This window comes from Castanea sativa, chromosome 8 (assembly GCF_040712315.1).
Source record: "Castanea sativa cultivar Marrone di Chiusa Pesio chromosome 8, ASM4071231v1".
Lineage (NCBI taxonomy): Eukaryota > Viridiplantae > Streptophyta > Magnoliopsida > Fagales > Fagaceae > Castanea > Castanea sativa.
This window is the reverse complement of record NC_134020.1, coordinates 36,350,466-36,377,320: the sequence shown is the minus strand read 5'-3', so window position 1 is coordinate 36,377,320 and position 26,855 is coordinate 36,350,466. Positions and strand designations below refer to the sequence as shown.

The following is a 26,855-nucleotide window of genomic DNA, read 5'->3' as shown; positions in this document are numbered from 1 at the left end:
AGAGAGAGAGAGAGAGAGAGAGAGAGAGAGAGAGAGAGAGAGAGAGAGAGAGAGAGAGAGAATTTAAGCCAAAATTTTAAGTTGGCATGTTTTGTTTGGACACATGTAAGGTCTGTTTGAAATCTGCTTATTTTGCTGAAATTGAAATTTTTTTACTAAAAGTATTGTAAATAAAGGTAAAAATTAACTGAAATAGTACAGTAGGACCCATGAATAGTACCAAAAGTGTAGTGAGACCCATGAATAGTAGCAAAAATAAGCTGAATAGTAAAATAAATTAGCAAAATTAAACATGTCAAATGGATGTGTAGCTTATTTTTGGTTCTATTCATAGGTCTTATTACACTTTTTGGTACTATTCATGGGTCTCATTGTACTATTTCAGCTAACTTTCAGTAAAAAGTTTTCAGTTTCAGAAAAATAAACAAATCTCAAACGGCCTCTTAAGGTCTATTTGGAATCCATTTATTTTGCTGAAATTGAAAACTTTTTGTTGAAACTGAAAACCTTTTGCTAAAACTTAAAACTTTTTGCTGAAATTTAAAACTTTTTACTAAAAGTACTATAGATAAATGCAAATGTTAGTTGAAATAGTACAGTGAGACCCATGAATAGTAGCAAAATAAGCTGAATAGTAAAATAAGTTGGCAAAAAATAAGCTAGCCAAACAAACACTTGTCTATTTGGATAGCTTATTTTTTGTCACCTTATTTTACCATTTAACTTATCTTTGCTACAATTCATGAATTCCACTATACTATTTCAGTTAACTTTTACTTTTATTTACAATACTTTCAGCAAAATGTTTTCAGTTTTAGCAAAATATTTTCATTTTTTGCAAATAAGCAGATCTCAAACAAACCCTTAGCCCATAAATAGTACCAAAAAGTGCAGTGGGCTCATGAATAGTACCAAAAATAAGTTAAAAAGTAAAAGAAGCTACCTTTTTAATTTGGAGCCAAACTCACACACGTTCATTTGGCAAAGATTATTTTTGCTAGCTTATTTTTGCTACTATTAATGACTCTCACTGTACTATTTCACCTAACTTTTACCGTTATCTAACAGTACTTTTAACAAAAAAATTTCAGCTTATTTTTGCTCCTATTCATGGGTCCTACTACACTTTTTTGGTACTATTCATAGGTCTCAATATACAATTTCAGCTAACTTTTACCTTTATCAACAGTATTTTCAGTAAAAAGTTTTCAGTTTCAACAAAATAAGCAGATTCTAAACAGACTCTTGGTTTCCCCGAGCTTATTGCTAAATATAGTTTTTAATACTCCTAAACTAATTTTTGGAAGAGAAATTTTGTTAAACTTAAAAAAGAAAAATACAAAAAAAAATGATGAAAAGTAAAAAGTAACTTACAATAATTTCACAACATTCTTAAATTAATATATCAACTCCCCATTAATTTCTTCCTAAAAAAAAAAAAATCACTTTTTTTTTTTAATAATATGGTACATAAATTTAGAAATATTGTGAAATCATTGTACCTTTTTGGTGCGTACACAACATTTCTCAAACCAAAGAAAACTAAAATCTAAAGTTTTGATAATAATCATGGAGAAGCAAAAAAAAAACTAAAATCTAAAGTTTTGATAATAATCATGGAGAAGCAAAAAAAAAACTGGAAGAGGAGTACAGAGTGGTGACCCTTGGTCAGTATAAGTAGGGTGTAGGTGCACCAATCCGTGGAGGATGGCCAAATTCGTCAGATATCAGAAGCCCACCTCTCTCACTGACTCACATGCTTCCCACTTCTCAGTGGACTCTGGACTCCAACCCCTCTAATTCCATTTCAACTTTGTAAATGCATTTCAAATCCGTCACCCCAATATATTTTAACTACTAAAAAAAAAAAAAAAGGCTACCACCATTAATAATTGTTGTACAGCTACAGTTTCTCTCTCCCCAACACACTTTCCCTCTCTCTCTCTCTCTCTCAAAGTCCCATTGCTGGTTTCAGCTTTTGGGTCCCCGAAATTCTCATCTTTCTCTGTAAGCACAATGTGATAGAACCATTTCTTCCTCTCTTTTTTTTTTTTTTTTTTTTATTGTTTGAAAACCAGAGGCTCTCACAGTTGCCTTTATCTTCAGCTCATTTTTGCTCCTTCTGGACTAGAGGTACACTCTCTCAACTTTTTTTTTTTAAGCAAAAAAATATTATTTTCTATGTTTAAAAAAAAAAAAAAAAACTGAATTCTATTTATGTTTCTGTTTTCACATGTGTAGTGGTAGTGTACAGAACTTTCATTAGGTTCTCTTTTTTTTTTTTTTTCTTTTTTTCCCTCCAAATTGTGGGTGATTTTTGTGTTCATTTTCTTAGTGGATTTACTGGGTTTTATGTAAAAGTATTTTACTACTAATTATAAAACATGCTAACAGTCAGGGACATTCTTGCATGGCTACTTTGGTTGTCCCATTGAGGCTGAATAGCTCCATTATTAATTGCTTTGTATGTTATGATGAAAATAAGCCCAAAGAAGGGAGGAGAAAACCAACAAAGAGAATAAAGAAACTGATGGATAAAATTTTTAGGGAAGTGAGAAACATATGATGGGACTAATACCTTAATGTGGTTTAGGTTCCATTTTCTTGCTTGGCAAGACACAGATGATGTTTCTGCAGCCTCAAATTGCTGGCTATTGTCTAAAACAGGACATTTAAACCATTCACATTTCACATGTGTCCTTGCCACTCTCTTCTTAGTATAACAGTATCAATAAAATTTTTTAAAAAGATTTCTTACTTTAATTTTAGTTTATCCTGAATAAGAAGATTGTGAAGGAAAAGGTTTGCAGTGTTACCGCTGGCAAAATCTTCCTCAGTAGTTCAGTCTTTGCCCGTGAAGGAATTGTCACAACCCTTTTATCTGTGAATGAAACTGAAAATTTTGTTATAACCTTTTTAAGGTACTGTTCTAACTGCTTTAATACCACTTGAAAAATAGTAATTAGACACCAAGCAACTAAGCAGGATAAATACTCAAGTTATGATTGATTCCATCCAAACAAATTAGCACAAATAGTTATCTCAAAAGCAATAAAGATGTAAAGCATTGAAAAGACATAGATTTGGTAAGGAAGTGGAACAATAATGAAGATCCTCTTCAATTGAAAAACCACTCCAGTGTTCCAATCCCAAAAAAAAAATTCACAAGAAGAAAAAGTTACAATATTTTACTTACAAAACATTTTCCCATCTAGACTCTCTTTTGTAACCTCTGCAAACGCCTAGTCTGCCATCGCAATGTAGTGACCCAAGACCTCTGGAACTTTCTACGCGAACTTCCTTTTTGACAAACCTCTTCCGCAACCTGGGAGTCTGGATAACGGAGTTTCAGGTAAAGCTTCAGGTAGTGGTAACAACAACCCTCTGTTGAGGAACTAACTTTGTGATTTCTAGAAATCAATGGTTTAAGCTCAATGAGAAACTCTTAAAAATATCTCACAAAGAGAACCAATCTAGGCAGAGGAATTTAGAACTATTTCAGTTCAAGCAGATTTGCTCTCAGCATTATATCGATACAGCAAACTTTGTTGGCTTATTTTGTGCAACAAGGGTTGGTTTAGTACATGGAATCCTTATGTTAAGTATTTTGGCCTACAAAGTAGGTTTATTGTTTGCCGCAATTTCAATTGAGCAAGAATTTTTGCTTGAGCGAAACACTCAAAGACTACACAATTATGCAAACTTCAAATAGTTGTATCTCACTCATTACAAATCCAAATTGGATAAAGTTTGTGTCCTGTTAGAAGCCTCAAATGTCCACTTTCCATGAAACAAGTTTCACCCACATATTCATTGTGGTGCAAAAGATAAGGGAAAAAGATCATCAATTCATCATCTTTGAGCAAATTGAAACCCATTGAAATCCTGTCTTTGCGCAGTTTTTGACCCAAACACAATTTATTGATATAAACCAATTTTGACATGTTTTGGAACTAGGATTTGCCAACACATTATGAACTTTATCAGAAATAAAATCTCTTCAGTGAATTAGTTTCTTTCCCTGTTTTCTTATTAATATTCGAAAGGAATACCATTGAACTTGAGAGTTCAAAGGGTTCAAATGGCTCGTAGATTAGGGATGAAGTATAAGCGTTTGACAATATTTAATTTGTTTCAGTCTTACTACTTATCAAAAAAAAAATTGTTTCAGTCTTACTATTAGACTCTAGATTTGGGTTACTTTATCTAATACTTGCATGGACAAGTTTAGGTTATGTTTTTAAATGTCTTATTTCTTTGTATCAAACTTATCATTGTGTCTAAAGTTGTTGAAACAATGATTGGGATACATATAACTTTTGGTAATTTTAAATTTGGTTATTGATATATTTATCGTCCTAAATTTTTGCTGCTTGCATTTACAAATAGTGCTAAGGGTGGCGAATTCAGGATTGCAATGAATGTCACATCCAAGGACTCTTTAATAACTTCTGATGAGATTGCAAATATGTTCACTTCTAAGTTTTCGGAGGTATGTCATTATTTTTAGCTTTCCTCTTTCACCTATGGCTCAAAATTGGACCATCTGACTAGCATAACTTCATTTTTCTAGTCCCTGATAAAACAATCTTCTTTGATTGAATGTTGATTGTTAAAGTTTGTACACTATTTAACATCTATCTAGGGACTAGCTGATGCAAATAATAATATTTATAGTAAATTACACTAACATTCTTGGAGGTTTCATGAAATGATGCTTCTCCCAAATGTTTTACTAAATGACATTCTTCTTAGGTTTGTATAAATGCAATAAATAAGTCTTTGTCCTCTCATACTGTGATTTTACTGACAGAAGATTTTTTTTTTTATACAAGACTCCCACCCAAATTATTAATGAAATTGACACTCTCTCCGTGATTTATTTATTTACTATTTTAAAAAAAAGACTCATACCCAAACCATGGAAGAAATTGACACCCCCCCCCTTAAAGTTTGTTGACAAATGACATTCACCTCTTGACTCTTGAGTTTTGTATAAATTAGTAGGAATCTTTATTAAAAGTGGAATATTCCTTTAGGAAGTCATAGTGCAAGAGGGCTTATTACATTCCTTAAGGGGAGTGTTATTTCATTCATAGTGGGGAAAGTGTTATTTCATTAAACCTTAAGAAGGTCAGTGTAATTTACCCTATTATTATTATTTTTTATTTTTATAATTCGGTAGTTGGGGAGGGGGATTTGAACAGTGGACGTCTATTTTGGAGACACCAAAAAGTGCTACTTGAGTTAAAAGGCTATTGGCTAATATTCTCTATTATTAATCTAAATGGGTAGCTGCAATCTAACTTTTGTTTTCTTAATCCATAGGTCACTGTATAATATATGTTGCTTTATAATATGGACACATGGGGTTCCATCGCTATTATCCATAGCATATCACATGGGGAGTTGGTGCATTTTTGTGTTTCTTTATAACAGTCTGTCTTGCTTGTGCAGGTTGACCTATCCCTTTTTGCTGCTTCAGAACAAGAAGCTATAGGAGTGGAGCATTTTTTAGTAGAACCTAAATGTAACCAAAACTTACTCGGTGGTGCTTTTGATTTTGAAGCATTCCATTCACAGAAATTCTTTGATGTTGAAGATTTTTCAGGCGCAATTGAATATGATGAGATAAAAGCTGATTTCAGTAATCTCTCTCTCTCTCTCTCTCTCTCTCTCTGTATGTGTTGTAGTTGATGCTTTGGGGAAATTGTGTTTTAGGTTAATTTGATTAACCCTAACACTGGTATACCCTCACAAGGGAAAATTACAAATTTAAATAATATATGGACTATATATTCCAACACTCCCCCTCACCAGTTTGGGTGATACTATACTTTGGGTGTTGAAAGGTCTTGCGTATTTTTTTTGTCCATCCTGCTAAATTCCACTTGCAAATATGTCACCAAAGACCTTCAAGAAAATCTCTAAATTATAACACATTCCGCCTTGATATGACTAACGTTAAGATGTTTTATAGAGGTATATTAACTATGTGTGCTCACCCATGCAAGCCCCTTCATCTTTGTATTCTAAACATCATATGTTTATACCACTGATTTCAGCTAAAGCTATATCTAATATAAATTTTATTTATAAGTTGCAAATCAACTTTATATACATTTTTTTTAATGTCTGCCTATTTTCTATTTCAGCATGAGTGGCTAAAACATTTGATGTGTATGCATGCGAGTAAACATACAAGTTATTAACGAACCATAGCTGAACCCAATTAAATTGCTGTTAAGGTTTAGTTAAGTTGAGTTGGGTCGAGTTGTATGCATATAAAGTAGATTAAATTTTTATAGAAATATAATTTTTTTTTTTGATACATATAGAAATATAATATTAAAAGAAGTTGTTAGGGACATATTTGATGTAATTGGCTAATCTTTTGCCAAAACGCACTTTAATTGTAATTGGGTAGATCTAGGGTGGTTTAAGTCTTCAAGAAACATGTTCAAGTCAAGTGTTAAAGCCATGCAAATCTGTTTAAGAAACAAGTGAAGAAGTGTTGTTCATTAAAGCTCGACAGATGTCTCGACAGAAGCCTAACTATCGAGATTTAATGTTGAAGCTTGACAGAAGCTTGACACAAGCTGTATCTGTCGAGAATTACAAAATCAGACTTTTCAGATCTGATTTCACGCATATCCTTAAGTATTTGTGTAGGGTTTCTTTATTCACAACCCTAGACATATATATATATATATATATATATATATATAAGGATTATTTTAAGAGCCGTCACAAGTGATGGAAGGGTATTGAAAACAGAATACACATAGATTGTGACTGGAGACAGAAATTGCCCTAGTTCATCATTCTCTTTGTAGATTTTACTGCGTCTTTGCACCAAGGGTTTTGATGAACTGAAGAACTTTGCAGCCAACATTTTTTTCAAGTTGGTATATTAGTCACGTATAAGGATCCGTGCATCATTGGTCTATGAAGCACGGGTGCGGATGCGGGACTCGGCAATTTTTGAAAAAGGTGGGTGCGGGTGCGGGTGCGGCGGGACTCGGCAATTAAAAAATTATTGACAATATTTTTATTTATATTTTCTATATATTTATATTATTAAAATATTCTTAAAAAACATATTACTATGCCTTGATTCACAAAACAAAGAAAGAAGAAAGCAAGAAACACAAAACAAAACACAAAACCAAAAAGAAAAGTAGAAAACACAAAAGAAGCAACAAATATTCAAAATAAAATTAAGGAAGGACAAATTTAGGGTTTTTGGGTTTCATTCAGAGCCGATTTCGGCTGTTCCGGCATGATTCAAGGCCGATTTTGGCCTGTTTCGGATGTTTCGGCCGTTTCGGTCACCGGCCGATACGGCCCGATTCTGGCCGATTCAACCTGAATCAGCGCTAATCGAAGCCGAGTCGGCGCGAGTCGGCTGAAAAAAAAAGAAAAAAAGAAAACATGTGGCAGACGCGGCCCGACGCGCGAGCAACGGCATCCCTCGCACGTCGGACGCGGGTGCGGCACCTCTGGCGCCACGTCCGTGCATCATAGTCATAGGTTAGTCACGTTTGAGATTCGTGCATTGAACGGAAAGATTTCCGCTACAATACAAGTCCAATTGGGTATTGGATAAGGGTTCAACTGTAGGTTGGTATTAGGTACTGGGATTCCTTTTACTTGTAACTGCTTATGATTGATAATAATGGATTTTCGGAAGTGGTGACCTTAAATTCACCTGGTGGGGTTTTGCTTCGGAGGTTTTTCTCATTCATAAACAAATCAGTGTTAAATTTATTTTCCGTTGCATCTAGTTTAATTGGTGATTTGTTTGGGCTACCACGTTATTGCATGTTAAATTGACTTAATTAAGTAACTTGGATAATTAATTAATTAATTTTCCAAAAGAGTCAATACATTTTTGGCCTATCAGAAGCAAACTTATCCAGCCTGTGAATTTGAATGTTCGTGTTTTGTAATGGACAATAAAGTTATTTCTCTTAGTATGAATGATTCATACTTGCTTTCTCTGCAGATGTAGTGCATTCTAATCTTACTCGGGAAGCACAGGAGGAAACGCCAGAGGTAGGCCTGCAAAGCTAGTACTGGTTTTGTAATTTAAATATGGCTTTCTGTAGATTCATTTTATGAAGGATGAAAATATCTTTCATTTGAGATTTTCCTTTGTTGCGAAACCAGTTTTATCTTTTAGATAGCAGCATAGCAGTCACACTCTTAATAGTGTGTTGCCTATTCAGATATCATTTCATTTTGATTTTGTAATAATTTATGCCAATTATGCACTTATCAAAAAAAGAAAAATTTATGCTAATTATGAATAAAATAAACTTATACCTGCTAAAATCACCTGTTAGATTGAAGACAGTATACTCCCTGTTATTCCTCGTTGACTATAGTTTCTGAACTGGTAATTTAGCGTGCTAGAGCTGCATTTTGTATGCACTTAGGCCGCTGATGCATACTACATTTCTTTCCAGAGGTTTTGTTGTTAGTCCAATGTCTAACCTTCTTATTCAAAGTATGTTTACTTTCTTGTATTGTTGCATGAGAAAGTAAGCACGACTTGAGTTATTGCTGTAGATTAACCTTACCACCTCTTATCAAGGGAGGTATGTGTGATTGGGTCAACTTTCTAGTCCCATATAAGGTTAAATTTATCTACAATTTTCCTCCCAGAACTACTGAACTAATTGAAAAGGAACAAAAGAGAAAAGCACAATGTATGTATGCATATGTCTCAGTTGGCATTAAATTACCCTGCTCTATTTAAACCAGATTGGGGATTAACCTGTTCAAAAATTGTTCCCCTCAACATTTTGCTCCAGATTGTGAAATTATGTATTGCTGCCAGTAATTTAAAGTATTTCTAAATCAACCCAGCTCTATGTAAAGTCAAACAGTGCCCCTCCCCACCTTCCCTCTCCCCTTCTTGCTAGAGCATGTAGTTGTTTTTAATTTGCCAGCTTCACGCCTTGACTCTGCTTAGGAGAAAGATATTATTTACTTTAGTGTTATTTGATGGTCGTTATGGGTCTTGTAGCTTCTTGACAGAAAAACTAGGCTTCCAACATGTGAAGAATTTATTTTGGGTAAGTCTTCTTATTATTTTACCTAGTTGGATCATTTCCCCCTTATTTTAGGCATTTGATATTTCTTCCCCCACCCCCCTCCCCCCCTCTCCCATATCCTGTTTTTGTTTTTCTTAGATGCCAAACCTGCTGATGAAGTCACCATTTTGGATCATGGTTCATGCAAAGTATCCTGTGTGGGAAATGTGGGTTTAGGAAGGAACTCCCCAGATTTCCATGAAAGAGACTCTGCTGTCGAGATATCGAACATGTCTTCTGCAAGTGTTCCAGCACTTGAATCTACATGTAACCAAAATTCTCCTGTGCTAGACGAAATGACAGTCGAAGAACTGCATGAGGCCTTTAGCAGCATGTTTGGACGTGAAACTTCAGTAACAGACAAGCAGTGGCTGAAGTGCCACCTTTTATTTGGCTTGCAGAACCAAGTTGAGTTAGACAATGGCTTGAACCTCATCAAACGTGGTACAACTTCCTATAAAATTGGAGGCAAAACTTTGTGCTCTTCTAGTTGTGACTCATCTGGTAGTGCCACTGGTTGTATTGATAGTGCTTTAGTTGATGAAACTATGGCAGTAGGTTGGCATGTGGAAAGGAAGAAGTTTGCTGACCTTGATACCTTGAAGACCTCCTCTGAGGATAGCAAAATTGATTTATGTTCCCTTGATGGAGGAGATGAAGCACTTGTCACACAAAAGAGACAGCGAAAACCTCCCAAAAGATACATTGAAGAATCAATGGAGGATAAATCGAGATATTGTAAGAGAAAAAATGGAGACTGTGAAGTATTCTATAAAGAATCAAGGGAGAAACTTTTGTCTGTCAGATCTCGCAAGCGTTTGTACCCAAAGGGATTTGGAGCTGCACCAATGGTTTGCCAAGACAAATCTTTCAAAGGAAGTTGCATTCAGGTTCCCTTTGGTATTCCAGTAGAGGAGGGGCACACAGAGACAGATACATCATCTTGGGTAAAACATTTCTGTTTTATGACTTCAGTGAAGTCTATATTTATATATATAAATGGTTTTCAAGGGCCAAAAAATTAGGGAATGAATAAATAAGAGTTTTATTTATAACTGTGTGGATCTAAATCAAGAATTACCTTGGCAGTTTTACTGCTTAATAATAACTTCTATTATTATACAAAACCTAAAATTGCAAGGGGTCTTACAAAGTCTTATCAACAAAGATCAACTTTACATTCTTCATCACCTCTTCCCTTTAATGACCACATTTTTTCCAGTTTGGATCCCCTCAATTTGAAGTGACAACTGGATGGTCCACTGAGCTGTCGGTTTCCATGGCAGTTAATTAGTCTCTTCCATCCTGTATCAAAGATTCGCAGTTTCTGTAACTGTGTTTACTGAACTTTCTAGCAGATCTAGAAGCATTTGTATACCATGTTACGCATCAACCTGTTTAATGAGTGTGGACCAAATAATTTTAGTCTACTTAATTTGGCATCTTTCAATGTCTAAAACATGTGCGTCAAAATTGTGGATCAATATCTATTGTTCTTCAAAAAGCGTAGTGATATTAAGTTGTAAGCCCATGGCTGTCACTCTGCCACTTCTTGCTTGTAAATGCTGTTGAGTTCGCTGTGCCAACTAACATGTTCCACGCATGAGTGGGGTAATATGAATCCTAATTTTTTTTTTTTTTTTCTTTTTCTGGGGTATTTGGCATCTTGGTAGCATCTCAAGACAAGGCACTGCTTTAGGCGAGAACATTTGTTATTTTTGCCTGACCTATAAATGTATGATGTATGCAGGCATGCTATGTCTTGTGGAATAATGCTTATTTGTTTAGTACAGTTTATTTGATTTTTAAATGGTTGTATGTTAGTCACAATTGTATTCCACTATTCTGTGTTAAACTTATGGTTTATTATTTTTCGATTGAGGTCCAGAACTCTGAGGATTTTAAGGATGATAGACTTTCATCTCCAAATGAGGAAGTTGATACAGAGCCTCATTCAGCAAGGTCACAAGATGACATTTGTAGAGATGGGTTTATTACAAGGGGTAATACTCAAAAAGTCAGCAGTCATAGAAAGCATCATATATCATGGACTTCTTCAGAAGTGATGAAGTTAATTGAAGGTGTTTCTAGGTGTGGAGTTGGAAGATGGGCTGAAATAAAGAGGCTAATGTTTTCATCATCTTCACGTCGAACACCAGTAGATCTCAAGGTAGTTCATGGAATTATAATATTTACTCCATTTTTATTCTCTGGAAACTGAAAATTCTAAACTTCTTATTGGGGTTTCCAGGACAAATGGAGAAATCTGTTGCGGGCTAGCTATGCTCCATTTCAGTGCAAGAGAAAGGTTGGGTTAGAATTCGTTTTGTTTATTGTTGCCTTTGACATCATGAATGGATACTTTTATTACAAGTCTGAAACATAAAAGGCGAAATCCGAGCTGATTTTGTTTGGTATATGCAATGCTTAAATAACTAAAATGCTAAGCACATATGCCTCTAATCTTTTACTGCCAACATTCCATGATTGTTATATGGTTTTTGGATTTCATGAATTTGTTTTTATAGTATCTTCGCATGATTACTTACTTTGGTATTGACATAGTAACCCTAGTTAGAACATCATGCAACTAGTGAACTAATAAAATAATTACATCCTTTCAAATGAGGGTGTTATTTAAAGGGGAAAGTCCTGGCCAAGGAATTATGTTCATCTTCCAGAATTGTTTACTACAGCTCCACAGATGGGTTGTGGAGGCGGAGAATTCCTCTAAGCTTGTTAAGTAGCTCTTGTGTTTGTCTATTCATATTTTCTTGTTAGCTCATGCAGGTCAAGCAAGGACAGAAGCAAGTATCAAATCAAGTACCAGAGTCTGTTCTGTGGCGCGTCAGAGAGTTGTCCACTACCTATCCATATCAAAGGGAAAGGAAGTTTAAGGTCTCATGCACTGATTCCTCAAACTTCTCAGCTTCCACCAACAATATATTGGTACCCTTGTCGACGTAGTATAGAGAAAAGAAAATATTAGGAATTAGCAAACTAACATAGATTTGAGAACTTTACTGACTGGTAAATGAGAAAAGAACACTTGGAATGAAAACTGCATCCTTTTCTTGATTGTTGAAAACTGCGTCTGTTAATATAGTCGATTTCTTTCAACTCAAGGCTTTGTATGTGACATTCTTGTGCTTTTATGCATGGAAGTTGAGTGCACTATATCTGTCATTGAGGTTGAGTATTACTCTTTGATGCTTTGTTGCTTGGTTATTGTTATTTGAATGTAACTCTTTAAAATTGTGTTCTTCTGGAGGAGGATGCAGATTTATGATATGCTCCTAGTAAATCTAGGACCCAATTTTTTTCATATAGGCTGATATGGGTTGTTGTGGTAAGAGAAATATCATTTTGACTTGGGTCCACCATTGACACAACTTATCATCTAAGATGCACAGACACTTCATTTAAGGTGTTATATCAATGTTGTATTTGTGTCGTACTCGTATCATACTGATGTCATACTTGCTGTTTTATATTATAATTTTTCAAAAATTGCTCGTGTCGCTATGTCGTACCCATACCTTTCGTGTCCATGCATCCTAGCCAAGGTTGTTAAAATCGGGATCCTATGTAGGATCATGAGAGGCAGGTGAGATTGTGGATCGTAAGATCGAATCGTGGATTGTAAGATCCTACATTGTTTGAGAAAAAAACATATTAGTATGTTAAATAATCACATAAATTATACATTCATTGATATAATTACCATACATCACTATATCCATTTGTAAGCATTATTTAAAGAGGCCAAAAACCTCAAAATGTGACTCTATGGGGATATTTTTTATTTGGGTCCAACTAACACCTCTTTACATTAAAGTAGAAAAACTTGGTTTATTAAAATTTTATTTTTTATTTAGGTCTAACTGAGCTTTCTATGAGTTCTATCAAGTTAAAAAATATTACAAGAAACCAAGGTCGTTTGGGATCATTAGAACCGTACGATTCTATCGATCTTGAATAATCGAAAGATTCGGATCGTTTGGGCTGGTGAGATTGTAAAATCATAAGATCGTAGAATCCAAATCGGAATTTTAACAACCATGATCTTAGCTATTTATGCACTAATCACAATATTTATATTCATACCTTGCTTCCTCTATCTTTAATTTTGGATTTCAATGCGCTTTCATCTATGCATTGACTGGGTTTTTTAATCTTTCTAGTCATTCTTCCAAGGGACTTTTCATTATAGAATCTGAATTTTTACCGTGGCTTGTGTCAATATTCTCACTTTCATCATTGTGGTCATTACCGTTTTCATCACTGTAATTTCTACCCCCACATAAAAGTAACTTTTATGACTACTTGGTGCATTCACTGTTATTTTGACCTTTTAGACTATGATGTTTTTGATTTTGAAAGTCCAGCTCTTAAAGTCTCCTGTGTAGAGTCGTGAGAGTATTGGATTTGGATCCTCTTGCAACCTTTTTGCCACTCACTTTCTCTCAAGTGGACACCGATTTACGCTAGCGGCTACACGCACATGCTGAAAACATATTACCAATAAATAAAGAAATGATGACCCTTTGATATGCGTACGGTGACCATATTGAAAACTAATGTGGAGACCAAAAAAACCTTGCATGATGCTGAGATCACGCTATTGGTTTTGGTATTGGTTGAGCGGTGCTATCATTAGCACCGTCAACTCCTTTGAACTTGAGAGAATTCTGTCTTATTCTTATCGATATTGCTTTAAATTTCTCAACCTTTTTTCTTAGACTCGCTCATTTTTTTGAAAAGAGTCATTTGAAGGATAAAATTTGGCTTCAACCACGAAAATGATTAATGAATGTCTTGAATGCGCATGACTCCCTCACTAAATTGGGTCAAGTGAGTCATTTATATTGTACATAAACGGTGCAAGTCATGAGTCATTTATATTGTACATAAACGGTGCAAGTCATGGCATGGTTAGAACAGTCAATCCTTTGAACTCGAGAATTCTTCTGCTTTAAATTTCTCACCCTCTCTTCATGGACTCACTCATTTTATATTAAAAAAAAAAAAAAAAAAAACCAATTCTCATTCAAATGTGCTTTAGATTTATTTTGGTTTTTGTTATGACTTATGAGAAATGTGCTTTATATTTAAGACTATATACAATAGTGAAACATCTCTCGACCCCACAACATTTGTCACTACAGTTTTTTTTTTCTTGCTAACAAAAACGTAAAAAGCAGTGTTCAACTATAAGCTTCTGACAAATATTTCCTCAAAAAAAAAAAAATAATAAAGCTTCTGACAAATAAAAAACGCCTAGTTCCTACCAGAGCAGACACTGTGATCCACAAAAATATTAAGACAATCTCTTAACGTAAGCTTTGTATAATCTTCTTAACAAGGTCTTGTTGAGTCCTGTCTCTATCAAAATGGACCATAACAAATCAAATAAAAGAAGAACTGAAACCAATGGTGAATGGTCGTATGTACTATTACAGTGTTACTATTAAGTATTATCCTCTCCAATTCTCCTTTAAAAATAAAACAAGAACAGAAGAGCCGCCAGCCACCGGTGTAGCCGAAATGTGTCATCCTCATCATCTAGGAGCCAATGAGACTGAAATACCAGTAGGCATTCTAACATTATCTGACCAAATTCTTGACTCCAAATATAGCTTTGATATCTTTCCGGCCACGCGACCCATGTTGGGCCTCTTATCTGCCTCCACGTGTACACAATCAAGTGCTAGTCTTACTATCTTCTCTGCCACGTCTATTGGAAACGAGTCATTCAATCTCCGATCCACCCATTTCCTCAGCCTCCCTTCTCTTCCACCTCCGCCGCCTCCATCGCCGTCGTCTTCTTCGTCAATCACTGCTCTCGCTGTGTCTATCACCGAAGTTCTAACAAAATCGCCGGTGGACTTGTCGTATCTGTACTTCAATGGCTCTTCCCCGCACAGAAGCTCCAAAATCACAACCCCAAATGCGTACACGTCGCACTTCTGCGTTATGATTCCGGTTGCTTGAAATTCCGGAGCCATGTAGCCTCTCACACCTTGGAATTGCATTTTTTGACTGTTTGACCTCTTCAATTCCGGAGATGGCAACGTTTTTAAACTCTCCTCCTCCTCCTCCTCCTCCTCCGAAACCTCTTGGATTTCCGAAACTTCCTTGCTTTTTTTACTCTTGTCCTTCTTCTTGTTGTTTTCGTCCTCGTCGATTTCGCCGCAGAGCTGGGCGGTACCGAAGTGGCAGAGCTTGGCATTGAAGGAAGGCTCGGTGACTATGATGCTACTGCTTTTGATGTGGTTGTGGACTAAGGTACAAATGTTGAGACCCGTGTTGTTGTGAATGTAATCGAGGCCGTGAGCTAAATCTGTAGCGATCTGCATTCTGGAAATCCACGTGTCGAGCACCGTGAAGTTCGGGTTCTTGGGATTCCGCAAACAGTTGGCGAGGTTAGCGCCCTCGACGAAGTCGTAGACGAGGTAAATGTGGTCGCCGGAGATCGAAGCGCCGAGGAGTTTGATGATGCTCATGTGGTGGCTACGGCAGATGACGGAGAGCCGCTGCCTGAGCTGCGGGGTCTCGATTTTGCGGCGGAACTTGCGCTGGAATACGATGACGCTCTTGGCCCGGAGAGTGCAGCGCCAGGAGCGGGTGGAAGAGGTGGAGGTGTAGGTTTTGGAGAGGAAGTTGTTGGTGGCGGAGCAGAGCTCGGAGAAGGAGTAGATGTGGGGATTCTCCGGGAGCGAGTCACGGAATTCGGAGATTGCGGTTCCGGCGGAGTGCTTGGAACTTGAGGTGGCGGAGCTGGTGGCGAGGTATGCTCCACTGGTTGAGGTGGAGGTTGAGGGTACAGAGGCAGAGGAAGCGGTGGCGAAGGAGGTTTGTGGCGGTGGTTGTGGTTGTGGGCCCGGTGAGCGTGGGTTTCTGGGAGGTTGGGTTTGGGTTCGTGGGGTTCGAGGAGTACGAGAGGGGCGAGTGTTTGATTTGGGAGTTGGATCGGTGGCTTGTGTTGCCATTTTGGTTTTGCACATTTAAGATTTGAGGTCGAAGAAGAAGAACGGTAGAGAAATTATTTATATTGTTTTTTTTTTTGTTTTGGTGATAGGAAAAGTAGAGAAATTCTTAAACCTTTTGAAGAATGGAGAATTGGTATTTGGGTCCAAATTAGAATTACTTCATCGAGTTGGAGTTGAACGCGCTTTGGCAATTGGAGGCGCCGGGCGCGTGCTTGAGAGTTAGCCAAATTTGGACGGAATTGGGGGAGGGGGGTTTAGCCATTCGCTTGGGTCAGCAAAAGTGATACAATGACCATGGGCAAGGAGATGAAGTTGGGTACAGTTACCTGGTCGGTAAGCAAAAGATAATCCTAGCTCTTTTTTTTTTTTTTTTTTAATTTTTATAATTGATTGGATTTGTATGTATCATTGAATTTTTTGGCACCTCTCCTTTTAGGATAAAGGACCATCGGCATTGGGTTGTAAAATTTCCTAAATTGTAAATTTATAGCATTAAAATTATAAAAGTGTGTATTATCTAGAATTCTAATTGAATTTTTTTTTACAATTATGCTATAGTATCATCTTATAAAAGCATTCATAGCTAAAAATTTTATCATATTCTATTTTATTATCTCAAAAAAATATTTTATCAATTATACAATATTATTTTACAATATACTCAACATCTCAACTTTTATTTTACCATACTACACATTAAAATAATATATCTACATAATAAAATAATATATTTTGAAGAGAGAAATTAAGACAGTGGAGAGAGGATATGAGACCGTGCAAAAGTGCTACGGTACTGCAATAGTACTGGTAGTGTAGCAGTATTGCAAATTTTTTTACTTTACCATGCTAGTTGCGACCGGTTGTTGACCTCTTTTGTGCTGAAATGGTAAATCTTCGCAAGATATGACATATACCATGTTAGCTGTGAAAACTATAAATAAGATGGTACTGTAACAAGATGGCTTTTTTAAAAAAAAATTTATTTTATTGGATTTTGAGTTTTATTTGGGTATTGAGTTTTATTTGAGTATTAGGTTATATTATTTTATTATGTAGATATATTATTTTAATGTGTTGTATAGTAAAATAAAAGTTATAATGTTAGGTTTATCGTAAAATAGTATAGTATAATAAATAAAGTAATTTTTGACGTGATAAAATAAGATGTTTTTTAGATTGCCAACAGTAATGCTAAACGGCTGGTAAAAGGAAATTTTTTATTTGGAGGGTCTATTAGTTCATTACATGGGGATTCTAATTATGACTCAGCTCAACCATTTGAAACTTTCTCTAACTCTGACCTCATATTTTAAATTCACCACTCGATATCTTTGTTGAATTTATTGAGAAACATAAAAATTTTATACGTATCTTTTGGCTTCTCAATATTGTTCTTGACAACTTTACACATTCATATAGGATATACTTCCCTCGATAAATCTGATAAGGGTGAGCAGCAGTAAGATTTGGGGTGCACGCGTTTGGAATACAGTTAACTGGACTTAAACCTTACGTCACAAACGATGTGAGGCATCATGGTATGAACGTTAAAGACCTTTAATCCTCAAATCCAATGACTTTTTTTGGTTGGAAATTCAACATGTTTTTACAGTAATAACAAGTTACTGACAACGATTTCTAAGTTGACTCTGACATATGCTGCCACTTTTCTTTCAATAATTCGAGGAACAACCCCCTTGGCATACACTTTATTAACGTCTAGTCTGGATTATACTAAGCAGTGGTTCGGTTTACCAAACGTTTAGATTATACTAAGTTGTGGTTCGGTCAACCCAAACATAAATTAAAATAGTAGTTTCAATTAGCTTAATTGGTAAAAAATTTTATAGTTGAATAAAAAATTTAGAGTTCAATTTTTGCTAGATCAAAAATTGATTAATATCTTTTTTTTTCTTTTTAAAATCGATTAATATCTTAATCTGGTGATAAAAAACTATTATAAAAGACAAATACGAAAGAGATTATACCAAATACTATTAGAGATTAAATTCAGTCCGGAGCTGACATAAAACACTGCTTTTACCCCGTTTATCACCACACAAAAAAAAAAAAAAAAAACACTGCTTTTACCCCAGCTAAGAAAACATGCCACGTGATTCTCTACTTTACTCTTTTTTTTTCTTTGGATTTTCTTCCTCTCCCCGTTCCCTTAGTAACTCTCTCTACTTTACTCTTTGAATTTTCAAAGGCAACTTTTTTTGAGTATCTGTGACCGATTCTCTCTCACGCACAAAACATCGGCCAACCCAAAGCAGAATTTGTGTTCATAATCATCATCAAAGATCATCAAACACTAAAAAAGTCTCAAACTTTCCCTTTCATTGATTCATCCACCTCCATTCTGTGCTCAATAAAAGCAAATAATCACATCTTTCCTGCCATCTCAACCCCACCAAAACCAAACATGCGTCATAGACCTGGCCGTGGCAGAGCTAAGAGCATCGAAACCAATGGGGTTCAAAAGGAGGACGGTGGTTCAGTGCATTGTCACAGCCCTGTACTGTGTTACAAAATCCCTTTTCCCTTTTTTTTTTTTTTATTGTGAAATTTTAGTTTGGAAAAGATAGTCTTTGTAGAATTTGTGATTTCTCTCTTAGATGTAAATTTTCTTTTGATTAGGATGTGAAATGTGACGTTTTATGTAAAAAGTTGCAAATTTGAGATATGGGTTTCTGTCATTGTTGGATTAGTTTAAGGAATATTGTGAAAGACTTGCAAAAGACCCAAGTTGAATATTGTTGCATTAGGCCGAAGCTTGCATTTTGGTGTTACTTTTCTTTTCCTTCAACTTGAAGCATTGTTTCTGTCTCTGAAACTTTCAGATTTAGGCCCGTCCGTATGGAGTGAAAATAAGGAGGTGAAAAACAATGAAAAAAAATAGGTATTTTTCACTTTTCGTTTGGATTGGAGAGAAAACAAAAGGAGGATGAAAAACGGGAGAAAAATTTTCCACCCGGGCCACAAATATTTTCCGGAAAACTGTGGGAGAAAAGTTGGGATGGGAGCTTTTACTAAAAAGCCCCCATCCCACCTGAACATTGTTTTTTGTTTTTTTTTTTTCAACGTTACTGAAACGTTGTTCACTTGTTATTTTTTTTTTTTTTCTTCAACTGAACGCTGTTCTTTTTTTCTTTTTTTTTTCTTCTTCAACTGAATGTTTTTTTTTTTTTTTTTTTCAACGTTACTGAACTTTTTTTTTTTTTCAATGTTACTGAATGTTTTTTTTAACATTATCTGAACATTTTATATTATGTAATGAGTACAAATAAGTCTATTTCTTACATATTATGTAACAAGGGTATAACAGTCAATTTATATAAATTACATTTTTCACCCTCTCACTTTTCTACCCTTCTAACCGGATACACAAGAGGGAAAACTAAATATTTTCCATCCTCTCACTTTTTCATCTTTTCACAATTTTTCATTCTCCTCTTTTTCCACTCCTCTAACCGAACATACCCTTAATACCCACTGTATTGACACATGGATTAGCAGGGAAGATAAGTACCATAGGAAAAGGAAAGCAATGGATTTGATGGTATGGAAAAGGAAGGGGGAAAAAAAAAGAAGCTAGAAGAGAGTTACAGAGGGAACGGAGAGAGAAAAAAAAATCCAAAGAAAAATAGAGTAAAGTAGAGGAATGTTATATAATTTGAAGGAGAACCACGTGGCATGTTTTCATTGACTGGCGTAAAAGGATGGAATGTGCAGACTAGCAGTGTGAGGGGCTTCTATGTAGTAAGTTAGACAACGTTTGAAAGAATAATGGAAAGTAGCATCTCAAGTTTTAGAAACTCGAAATATACATTAAAACTCGAGTCTCAGAGACTCGCTTTGTGCTCGCTGACCTGTACAAAAATGCCACCTAGATCTCGAGTCTTAAAGACTCGATTTGCTCAAAATAAAAATCGAGTCTTTAAGACTCGATTTTCTTAGGGAAAAAAATGTTATCACTCATAGTTTTAATTAAAATTTGCATAAAACTCGAGTTCCACTGGGCAAAATTCTAAAAACTCACACGCATAACACTCAGCCCGTATTTAACACAAGTGAACACAGATCAACACAGCCTTCTCACAGCCTTCTCACCCAAAAACAGAGCATCCTCACTAAGTCTCTCAGCCTCACTAACTCTCACTCACCCATAACTCTCACACCACATTGCCTCTCACTCTCACTCACCACACTGCCTCTCTCATTGCTCTTCCCTCTCAACAAATTCATATCTCAGGTAAGGATTTGCATAATTTGATTGTCATTGTAGTTGGGTATGTTGTCTATGGGTGTGGGTTAAAGAGTTTGACTATTTATTTTGTAGATAGTTAACATGACTTGGTTAATTTACCAATATTGTGAATTATAGAACTTTGTTTTGTTAGTATTAATTTTTTGAGAACTTTACTTGTATTATAATATTGAGATGTGTTGTTGTAAAATTGTGAACTTGGTAGTTTGTATTATGTTATGGAGATTTGAATTGGCTTATTATCTTCTGTCTTTGGATAAATTACGTGTTTATTGTGTCTTTTTTTTATTGGGTTGAATAGGCCCTATTAACTAAATGATTGAGTGGTTGAGGGTGAGACAATGGTGTTGGTCACTTTATCTATATGCTTGTATGGTGTTTGAGAAACGGAGTTATTTGAGGTTAAAAGACAAGATAGTTAGTGAGGTTCAATGTATAACCTGTATTCATCTACATGGGTTTCATAGTTAGTTGTCATGGTTTTTGTTATCAAAATTTTATTCATCATTTCTAGGCTTTTATTTTTATCATGATCTTACAAGTTTTTTTTACTTTATTCATCATTGTTTTGGGTATGAAATGGGTAGTGAATGAATGTAATGAATGGGTATGAAATGGGTATGTAATCATACTCCTCTACCCACCAAGTTCTTTCAGAACCCTTTTAGGCATTATAGGTCACCACACAATGGTAGAATAGATAATTCCGTCTCTCCATCCACTAGGATTAGAAGGTTTACATCTTGGCCTTTAGATATTAATGAGCAATGGGGCACTCTATAATCTGGCTTGAATATGTTTAGCCTTAAGATCACATTACTTTTTTCCCCCACTTTACGATTATGTGATTTAACTAACATAGTACTTGACTTGAAGAGATTCACAATGCCTGAAATTGATATAATCTTATACCACGATGGTCCGCTTAAGAATGCCAATGTGAACAAGGGATTGTCATTTGAAGGGCTGGGTATAAAGACCTATTATACACAAATTGATCGTAGGTTGAAGACCCTTGACGAATTGAAGATGTTTGTCATGGAAGAGTTGTGTGAGAATTCTGTTGTGCACAACATACAAATTACTTATCGTATGCCAAATGAAATCCTGAAGCACCAGATTAATTACAAGTATATGGCGATAGAAACAGACAAACATGTAAAGATCATGTTTGACAAATTGGAGAGAATAGCTGAAGTAACTAACATTGAGTTGTACATACAGTTGGACCACGTGCAGTATGGCAAGAGGATATCCAACAAACAACCACAAGCTTACAGGTTACGATTCCGGATGCTCAATATGAGTATTCTACACATGTAGAGGATGATGATGTTCATGCCGATGATGATGATGATGATGATGATGACGATGACGATGATGATGATGACGACGATTATGTTGATGAGACTACTGCCGTTAACAATGATGATGATGACTATGTTAATGAGAATCTTGCCATTAATGGTGAAGATTTTGCCGATAAAGATGAGTATGAAGACATGATTGACAGAGGGGACTTTCGGGACTTTGAGGACTTTGAGAGGGACATTGATGACGATGAGACATTGGACGGTAGTGAACTTGATGCAGACAATGTTATTAGTGTCCAAAACATTACGAACACAATCCCTGCCTACGCACCTCTTACGTTGTCATTCTCTGCAAATACTTGGGAAAATATGGTTGATCCTTCACATATTGAGATGCCATTTGTGTCTACTTGGAGAGAGGGGATGAATTGGTGCAAAGGGTTGACTTTTGCCAATAAAGTGAAGGTGAAGTGCGTATTAACAATTTGTGCCCTCAAGGAAAACAAACAGATTAAGATCACTAGGTCGACGACGAAAAATCTTTGTGCGAAATGCGTGCATGAGTCATGCAAGTGGTATGTCTACGCAGTTATGAAGCCCAATCTCCACAAACTATGGATGATCACCGTGTATGTGAGTCCTCACACGTGTATACCGACTGGGGTGCGAAATGATGGTAGAATGATGAGTTGTAATTTTATTGCAGTAGAGATCCATAAGAAGTTATGTGAGGATCACACTACTCAAAATAAGCATCTTAGATCTATGATAGAGTTGAAATATAATGGTCATAAGCCTTCTTACTACAAGGTATGGGATGCAAAACAAAAGGTGATTGCGAAGATGTTTGGAAATTGGGAAATGTCTTACCAAAGGCTGTAAAAGTTACTAATGGCATATATTGATCAGGACCCGACTACCCAGTTTTGCTATCGTGTCACACCCACCGATGAAGATGACACCGTATTGTTGCATTATGTGTTTTGGTCTTTCGGTCCATGCATATCAGGATTCAAATACTGCAAGCCGGTTATCAGTATTGATGGGACCCATCTGTATGGTAAATATCAAAGAAAGTTGTTGGTCACAATGGCAACCGACGCTAACAACAAAGTATTCCCTCTCACCTTTGCTGTTGTGGATTGTGAGTCAGGGTCCAGTTGGAGGTGGTTTTTACGGTGCCTCAGAGAAACAATTGGCCACGTGATACCTGACGAAGGCATTTGCATAATTTCTAACCGACATCTCGGTATAAAAAATGCCATTGCAAACTGGCCTAGAAGGGATGATGGAAAAACATGGATATTTCATAAATATTGCCTTCGACATGTTGCTAGCAACTTCAACACCCATTTTTCAGAACTCGACTCTAAAGTCAGCGGTGTTGAAAGCGGGATATGCTAGTCAGGTAGTTAAATTTGATACCATAATAGATTCCATTAAGCAGGTGGAAATTGAGACCATTAAGAAGAAGAAGAAGGTGACGGGGAGGGATGGTAAGGAAAAGAATCAAGATTATCTTCCATACACATACCTAATGAGTGAGTCTGTGGATATGTGGACCCAGTCACATGATGGTGGGAGATGTTTTGGGGCAATGACAACCAATATATTAGAGTGCTTCAATGGTGTACTAAAAGGTGCACGGGGCCTTCCTATTGCCGCGTTGGTTGAGTTCACTTGGAACAAACTTGTTGAATATTTCCACGACCGGCACAAAGAATACCATTATGAGTTGTTAGAGGGTAAGAAATGGAGTGAATATGCCTCATCCATGTGGGATGGAAATAAACGTAAATCTGAGAAACACTATCTCAAGCCATTTAGCAATGAAGAGCTGATATTTCAAGTAGTTACCCAACTGAACACGTGTAGCGCAGGAGGGGGAAACCACAATTATGAAGTTCGATTACGGGAAAGAACATGCAGTTGTGGGAAATGGCAAAACATAGGGATCCCGTGTTCACATGCAATTATAGAATGTGACTATTTACATATTGATTCGACCACATATATTCACCCATGTTATGGTTTGAACCATGCCCTTAACACTTATGAGCATGCATTTGTGGTTCCTAAGTCACAGTTATTGTGGAGGGATCCCATGGGGCCAAAGTGGTTGCCTAATCCAGCATTGTTGCGGGCCAAAGGTCGACCAGTGAAGTCAAGAATAAGGAATGAGATGGATGGGGTGAGGAATAAAGATCGAGAACCGGGATGGCGGAGGGAGGACGCAGATTTGATAGAGAGTCAACCCAAGCAGACATGTGGACTGTGTCATGCTTCCGGGCATAACCGCAGAAAATGTCCGCAGTCCCATGGCGCTTCCACAAGCGGTCATGTTCCACACTAGGTAGGTAGATGACAAAAAGTTATGCATCGGTTAAATAATTGCTGTTCATTCTATGTTTACCTAATGTTTACTATCTTGTCTCCTAACGTGCTCTACGTTTTTCAGGCATGCTTCCATGGACGACGTTTTTGTCGTGCGGACCGCCGATCTTAGGAAAAGTGACTACATTGTATTGGCTCTATGTGAACTTTTTGGTTTTTGTTGAATGTACTTGTAATTCTCTATCCAATGTACCTCTATGAATATTGTGATTTGAGTTGTATGGTTAGAAATGCAAATTAAGCCTGGTTGGGCATGTTTAGAATGTTGATATATTGAGAATGCCTTTTGCTACGATGTAAGTGCATTTGCATTGTAAAACTATGTTTATGCAGAGAGCGTAACAGTTTCTATAGTTTGGTGCCTATTAAGAACGCGTTTTGATGTAATTTAAGTACATTTACATTCTCAGCTTCTCTATCTCTGCTTCTCAGTAGGTGCATGCACACATTTTAGTTTCTACTTTGCCTGCATGTCCAGGAAAAAAACAAAAAAAATTTCCTAGTTTCTGGTTTGCTTATGTTTTGCTGTAGCAAGCCGACCACGGCCCCTAGCTGCACTTGTGCTTGGGCTTGCAGTAGCACGCCGAGCACGGGTCGGTGTACTTATGGGTGCTGCGCTTGTGCTTGGGGTTGCAGTAGCTGCTGATTCAGTCTCATGCCCATTGTTTGCCTGCCCATTTGCTGCAGGACCACCACCAAGCCCAGCCACATCATTTAGGACGCATCGGACATGGTTGTGTGCTTAGCTGCCTACAAGAAGCATCTCTAACAGCGCTAAAGAACCAGTACAATCAGATTTGAGACATTTACGTATCAATTGTAGAATGGATAATATAGTACTTATTAATCTACTCAAATACTCAACTAAGAACTAAAAGTGTTATTAGAATACTATATGTAATAGAAAGTCTTTTTAATTGTAGGTCAGTCAAATCAAACCAGATTTGCTGAAAAAAGAAAAATTGATTCTACGTTCCTACATGTACTGAAGAAAAAATGAAGTAGGCAATAAAATCTAATTAGAACACATTACCGTTATATCTAATTTTGCGCTATTGCGGTCGACATACTTTCGAGTGACCGGACGGTACCAGCGGTAATAGTCATGATCGCGAGGCACCTCACTAGTCTGAGGAGGTGCATGGCAAAGTCGTTGTTGTCTCATATCCCATGTAAGGATATACGGTCTATGCTCCTCCCTCCAATTCTTTTCCACCTTCCCACGCAAGTCTATTTTATGCAGTCTTTCATCATACACAACATGGTCGGGCCGCTCTTGCGCCAACCCAAACTGTCGAAGGACACAATCTGGGTGGTGTGTCTCTACTATGCAAAAACACACAAGTGGCACCCTTGCCCTCCACGTATCCCTCCCTACAACGCAAAATTCAGGAAGGTGGCCAAAGTCTGCCTCGTATGGCTGCCACACAATTTACAATAAAAACAAAAAACAATTATCATAACATCAAGGAATGTGAAACAAGGGAGAATACATAGATAAAGGGAAAAACAAAAATTAAAACAGAAGATATGTTAAAGGATGAAGCAATCATATTCTTAAGGAAAATTAACATAACCAAACAGAATTTTTGTATACTATTACTTGGTCCAGCTGCATTCTAACTAATTACTCACGATAGGGGATCAAGGCCATGCCGGATGGCCTACTCTTCGGGCTTGGCACCCACACCCACCTACAGTTATGAGCGAATAACATAAGATAAGATAATACCCATGTTATAGTTACTAAGAAGAGTACATTGCAGAACATACTAAATATCAGGAAAATACTTACTTAAATGCAAGTGGAGCATATGGCCATGGGCCATAATCACATCCAGGTGGGGGCTCTATCCTCGAGCACAAGAATGGCAACCTTGCCCATGCCCAATACTGGACCAATGTGCACGCCCCACCAATCTGCGATGCCCCTTTCTTGCTTGCCCGACACAACTCTCTATACAACCAGGCCAAGCAACCACTACCCCAACTATACTGTGGCGGGTCACGAAGGTTCCGCAGGAACGCCAAAAACATCAGATGCACCCTATCCCCCGACTTGTCCATGAAAAGCTTATCCCCTAGCAGCGCTAAAATATAGCACCGGGCATACTGGTGTAGCTGCATCTCCGTTGCGTCATGAGGCAGTGGCACTACAATGGCGTCAACAAAGCGGCTGATGAGAATTCTTTGCCCCACCAAAGTTTTGTTGTCATTCGCTGGAGTAAAACCAAGTAACTCCATGCACAGATCTCACCAATCCCCATCCACCATAGCAGTCGGCCCAACCAAGACCTCACCGTCTATAGGAAGTCCGAAAATGACCTCCACATCTTGTAAGGTGATTGACATCTCACCATGTGGAAGATGGAACGTATGAGTCTCCGGCCGCCATCGCTCAACTAGGGCCGATATTAGGCAATGATCTATCTCTCTAGAAGGGGCCCTAAACAATCCTTCCAGCCTTAGCAACTTGATAATGTCAATCACCCGATTATCTCCTATCTGAATGTTTGTCATCTCCTTAGTGCGACCACGACACGTAAGTGGGCCCGGGTCCTATAAAATCGATAAAAATTATAGTGGTTGTTACAACTACAAATACAACTTTGAAAGAACTTGCTAACTAAAAGTCAAAGACAACGTAAAAATTAAAGCGGTTGTTAGAACTAGATATTTCACCTCGCCATTCCAAATGTCCTCTGATCGATGATATCGTTGTCGCGTCAACAATGACTCATCAAGCGGACCAGGGTGCAAGATCTGTGGCTCGTTATCGATCCAA

General features: G+C 36.9%; 2 protein-coding genes across 3 annotated transcripts; one reads left to right on the top strand and one right to left on the bottom strand.

The window, feature by feature from the left end:
• The first annotated feature begins 1,874 nt into the window (after positions 1–1,874).
• On the top strand, positions 1,875–12,300 carry LOC142608446 (uncharacterized). 2 transcript variants are annotated; one of them, XM_075780226.1, is made up of 9 exons: positions 1,875–2,133; positions 4,390–4,492; positions 5,458–5,647; positions 8,009–8,058; positions 9,035–9,083; positions 9,201–10,048; positions 10,990–11,271; positions 11,353–11,409; positions 11,892–12,300. In XM_075780226.1, exons 2-9 carry the CDS (start codon positions 4,418–4,420, stop codon positions 12,066–12,068), a joined length of 1,728 nt encoding a protein of 575 aa, XP_075636341.1. In that variant the 5' UTR covers positions 1,875–2,133; positions 4,390–4,417; the 3' UTR covers positions 12,069–12,300. The 2 variants fall into 2 exon arrangements, with proteins under 2 accessions (XP_075636341.1, XP_075636340.1); XM_075780225.1 differs by having other exon boundaries at positions 11,883–12,300.
• A 2,124-nt stretch (positions 12,301–14,424) lies between these two features.
• LOC142606649 (lysM domain receptor-like kinase 3) lies at positions 14,425–16,594 on the bottom strand. Its single transcript, XM_075777977.1, has one exon. The coding sequence runs from the start codon at positions 16,106–16,108 to the stop codon at positions 14,663–14,665; it is 1,446 nt and encodes a 481-aa protein (XP_075634092.1). The 5' UTR covers positions 16,109–16,594; the 3' UTR covers positions 14,425–14,662.
• Between the last annotated feature and the right edge of the window lie 10,261 nt (positions 16,595–26,855).

Coding starts and splice junctions, on each gene's coding strand:
- LOC142608446 (XM_075780225.1), top strand. CDS start 4,418: ATGAATGTCACATCCAAGGACTCTTTAATAACTTCTGATGAGATTGCA. Junction 8,059..9,034: donor CACAGGAGGAAACGCCAGAG/GTAGGCCTGCAA, acceptor TGGGTCTTGTAG/CTTCTTGACAGAAAAACTAG. Junction 11,410..11,882: donor CATTTCAGTGCAAGAGAAAG/GTTGGGTTAGAA, acceptor TTTTCTTGTTAG/CTCATGCAGGTCAAGCAAGG.
- LOC142606649 (XM_075777977.1), bottom strand. CDS start 16,108: ATGTGCAAAACCAAAATGGCAACACAAGCCACCGATCCAACTCCCAAA.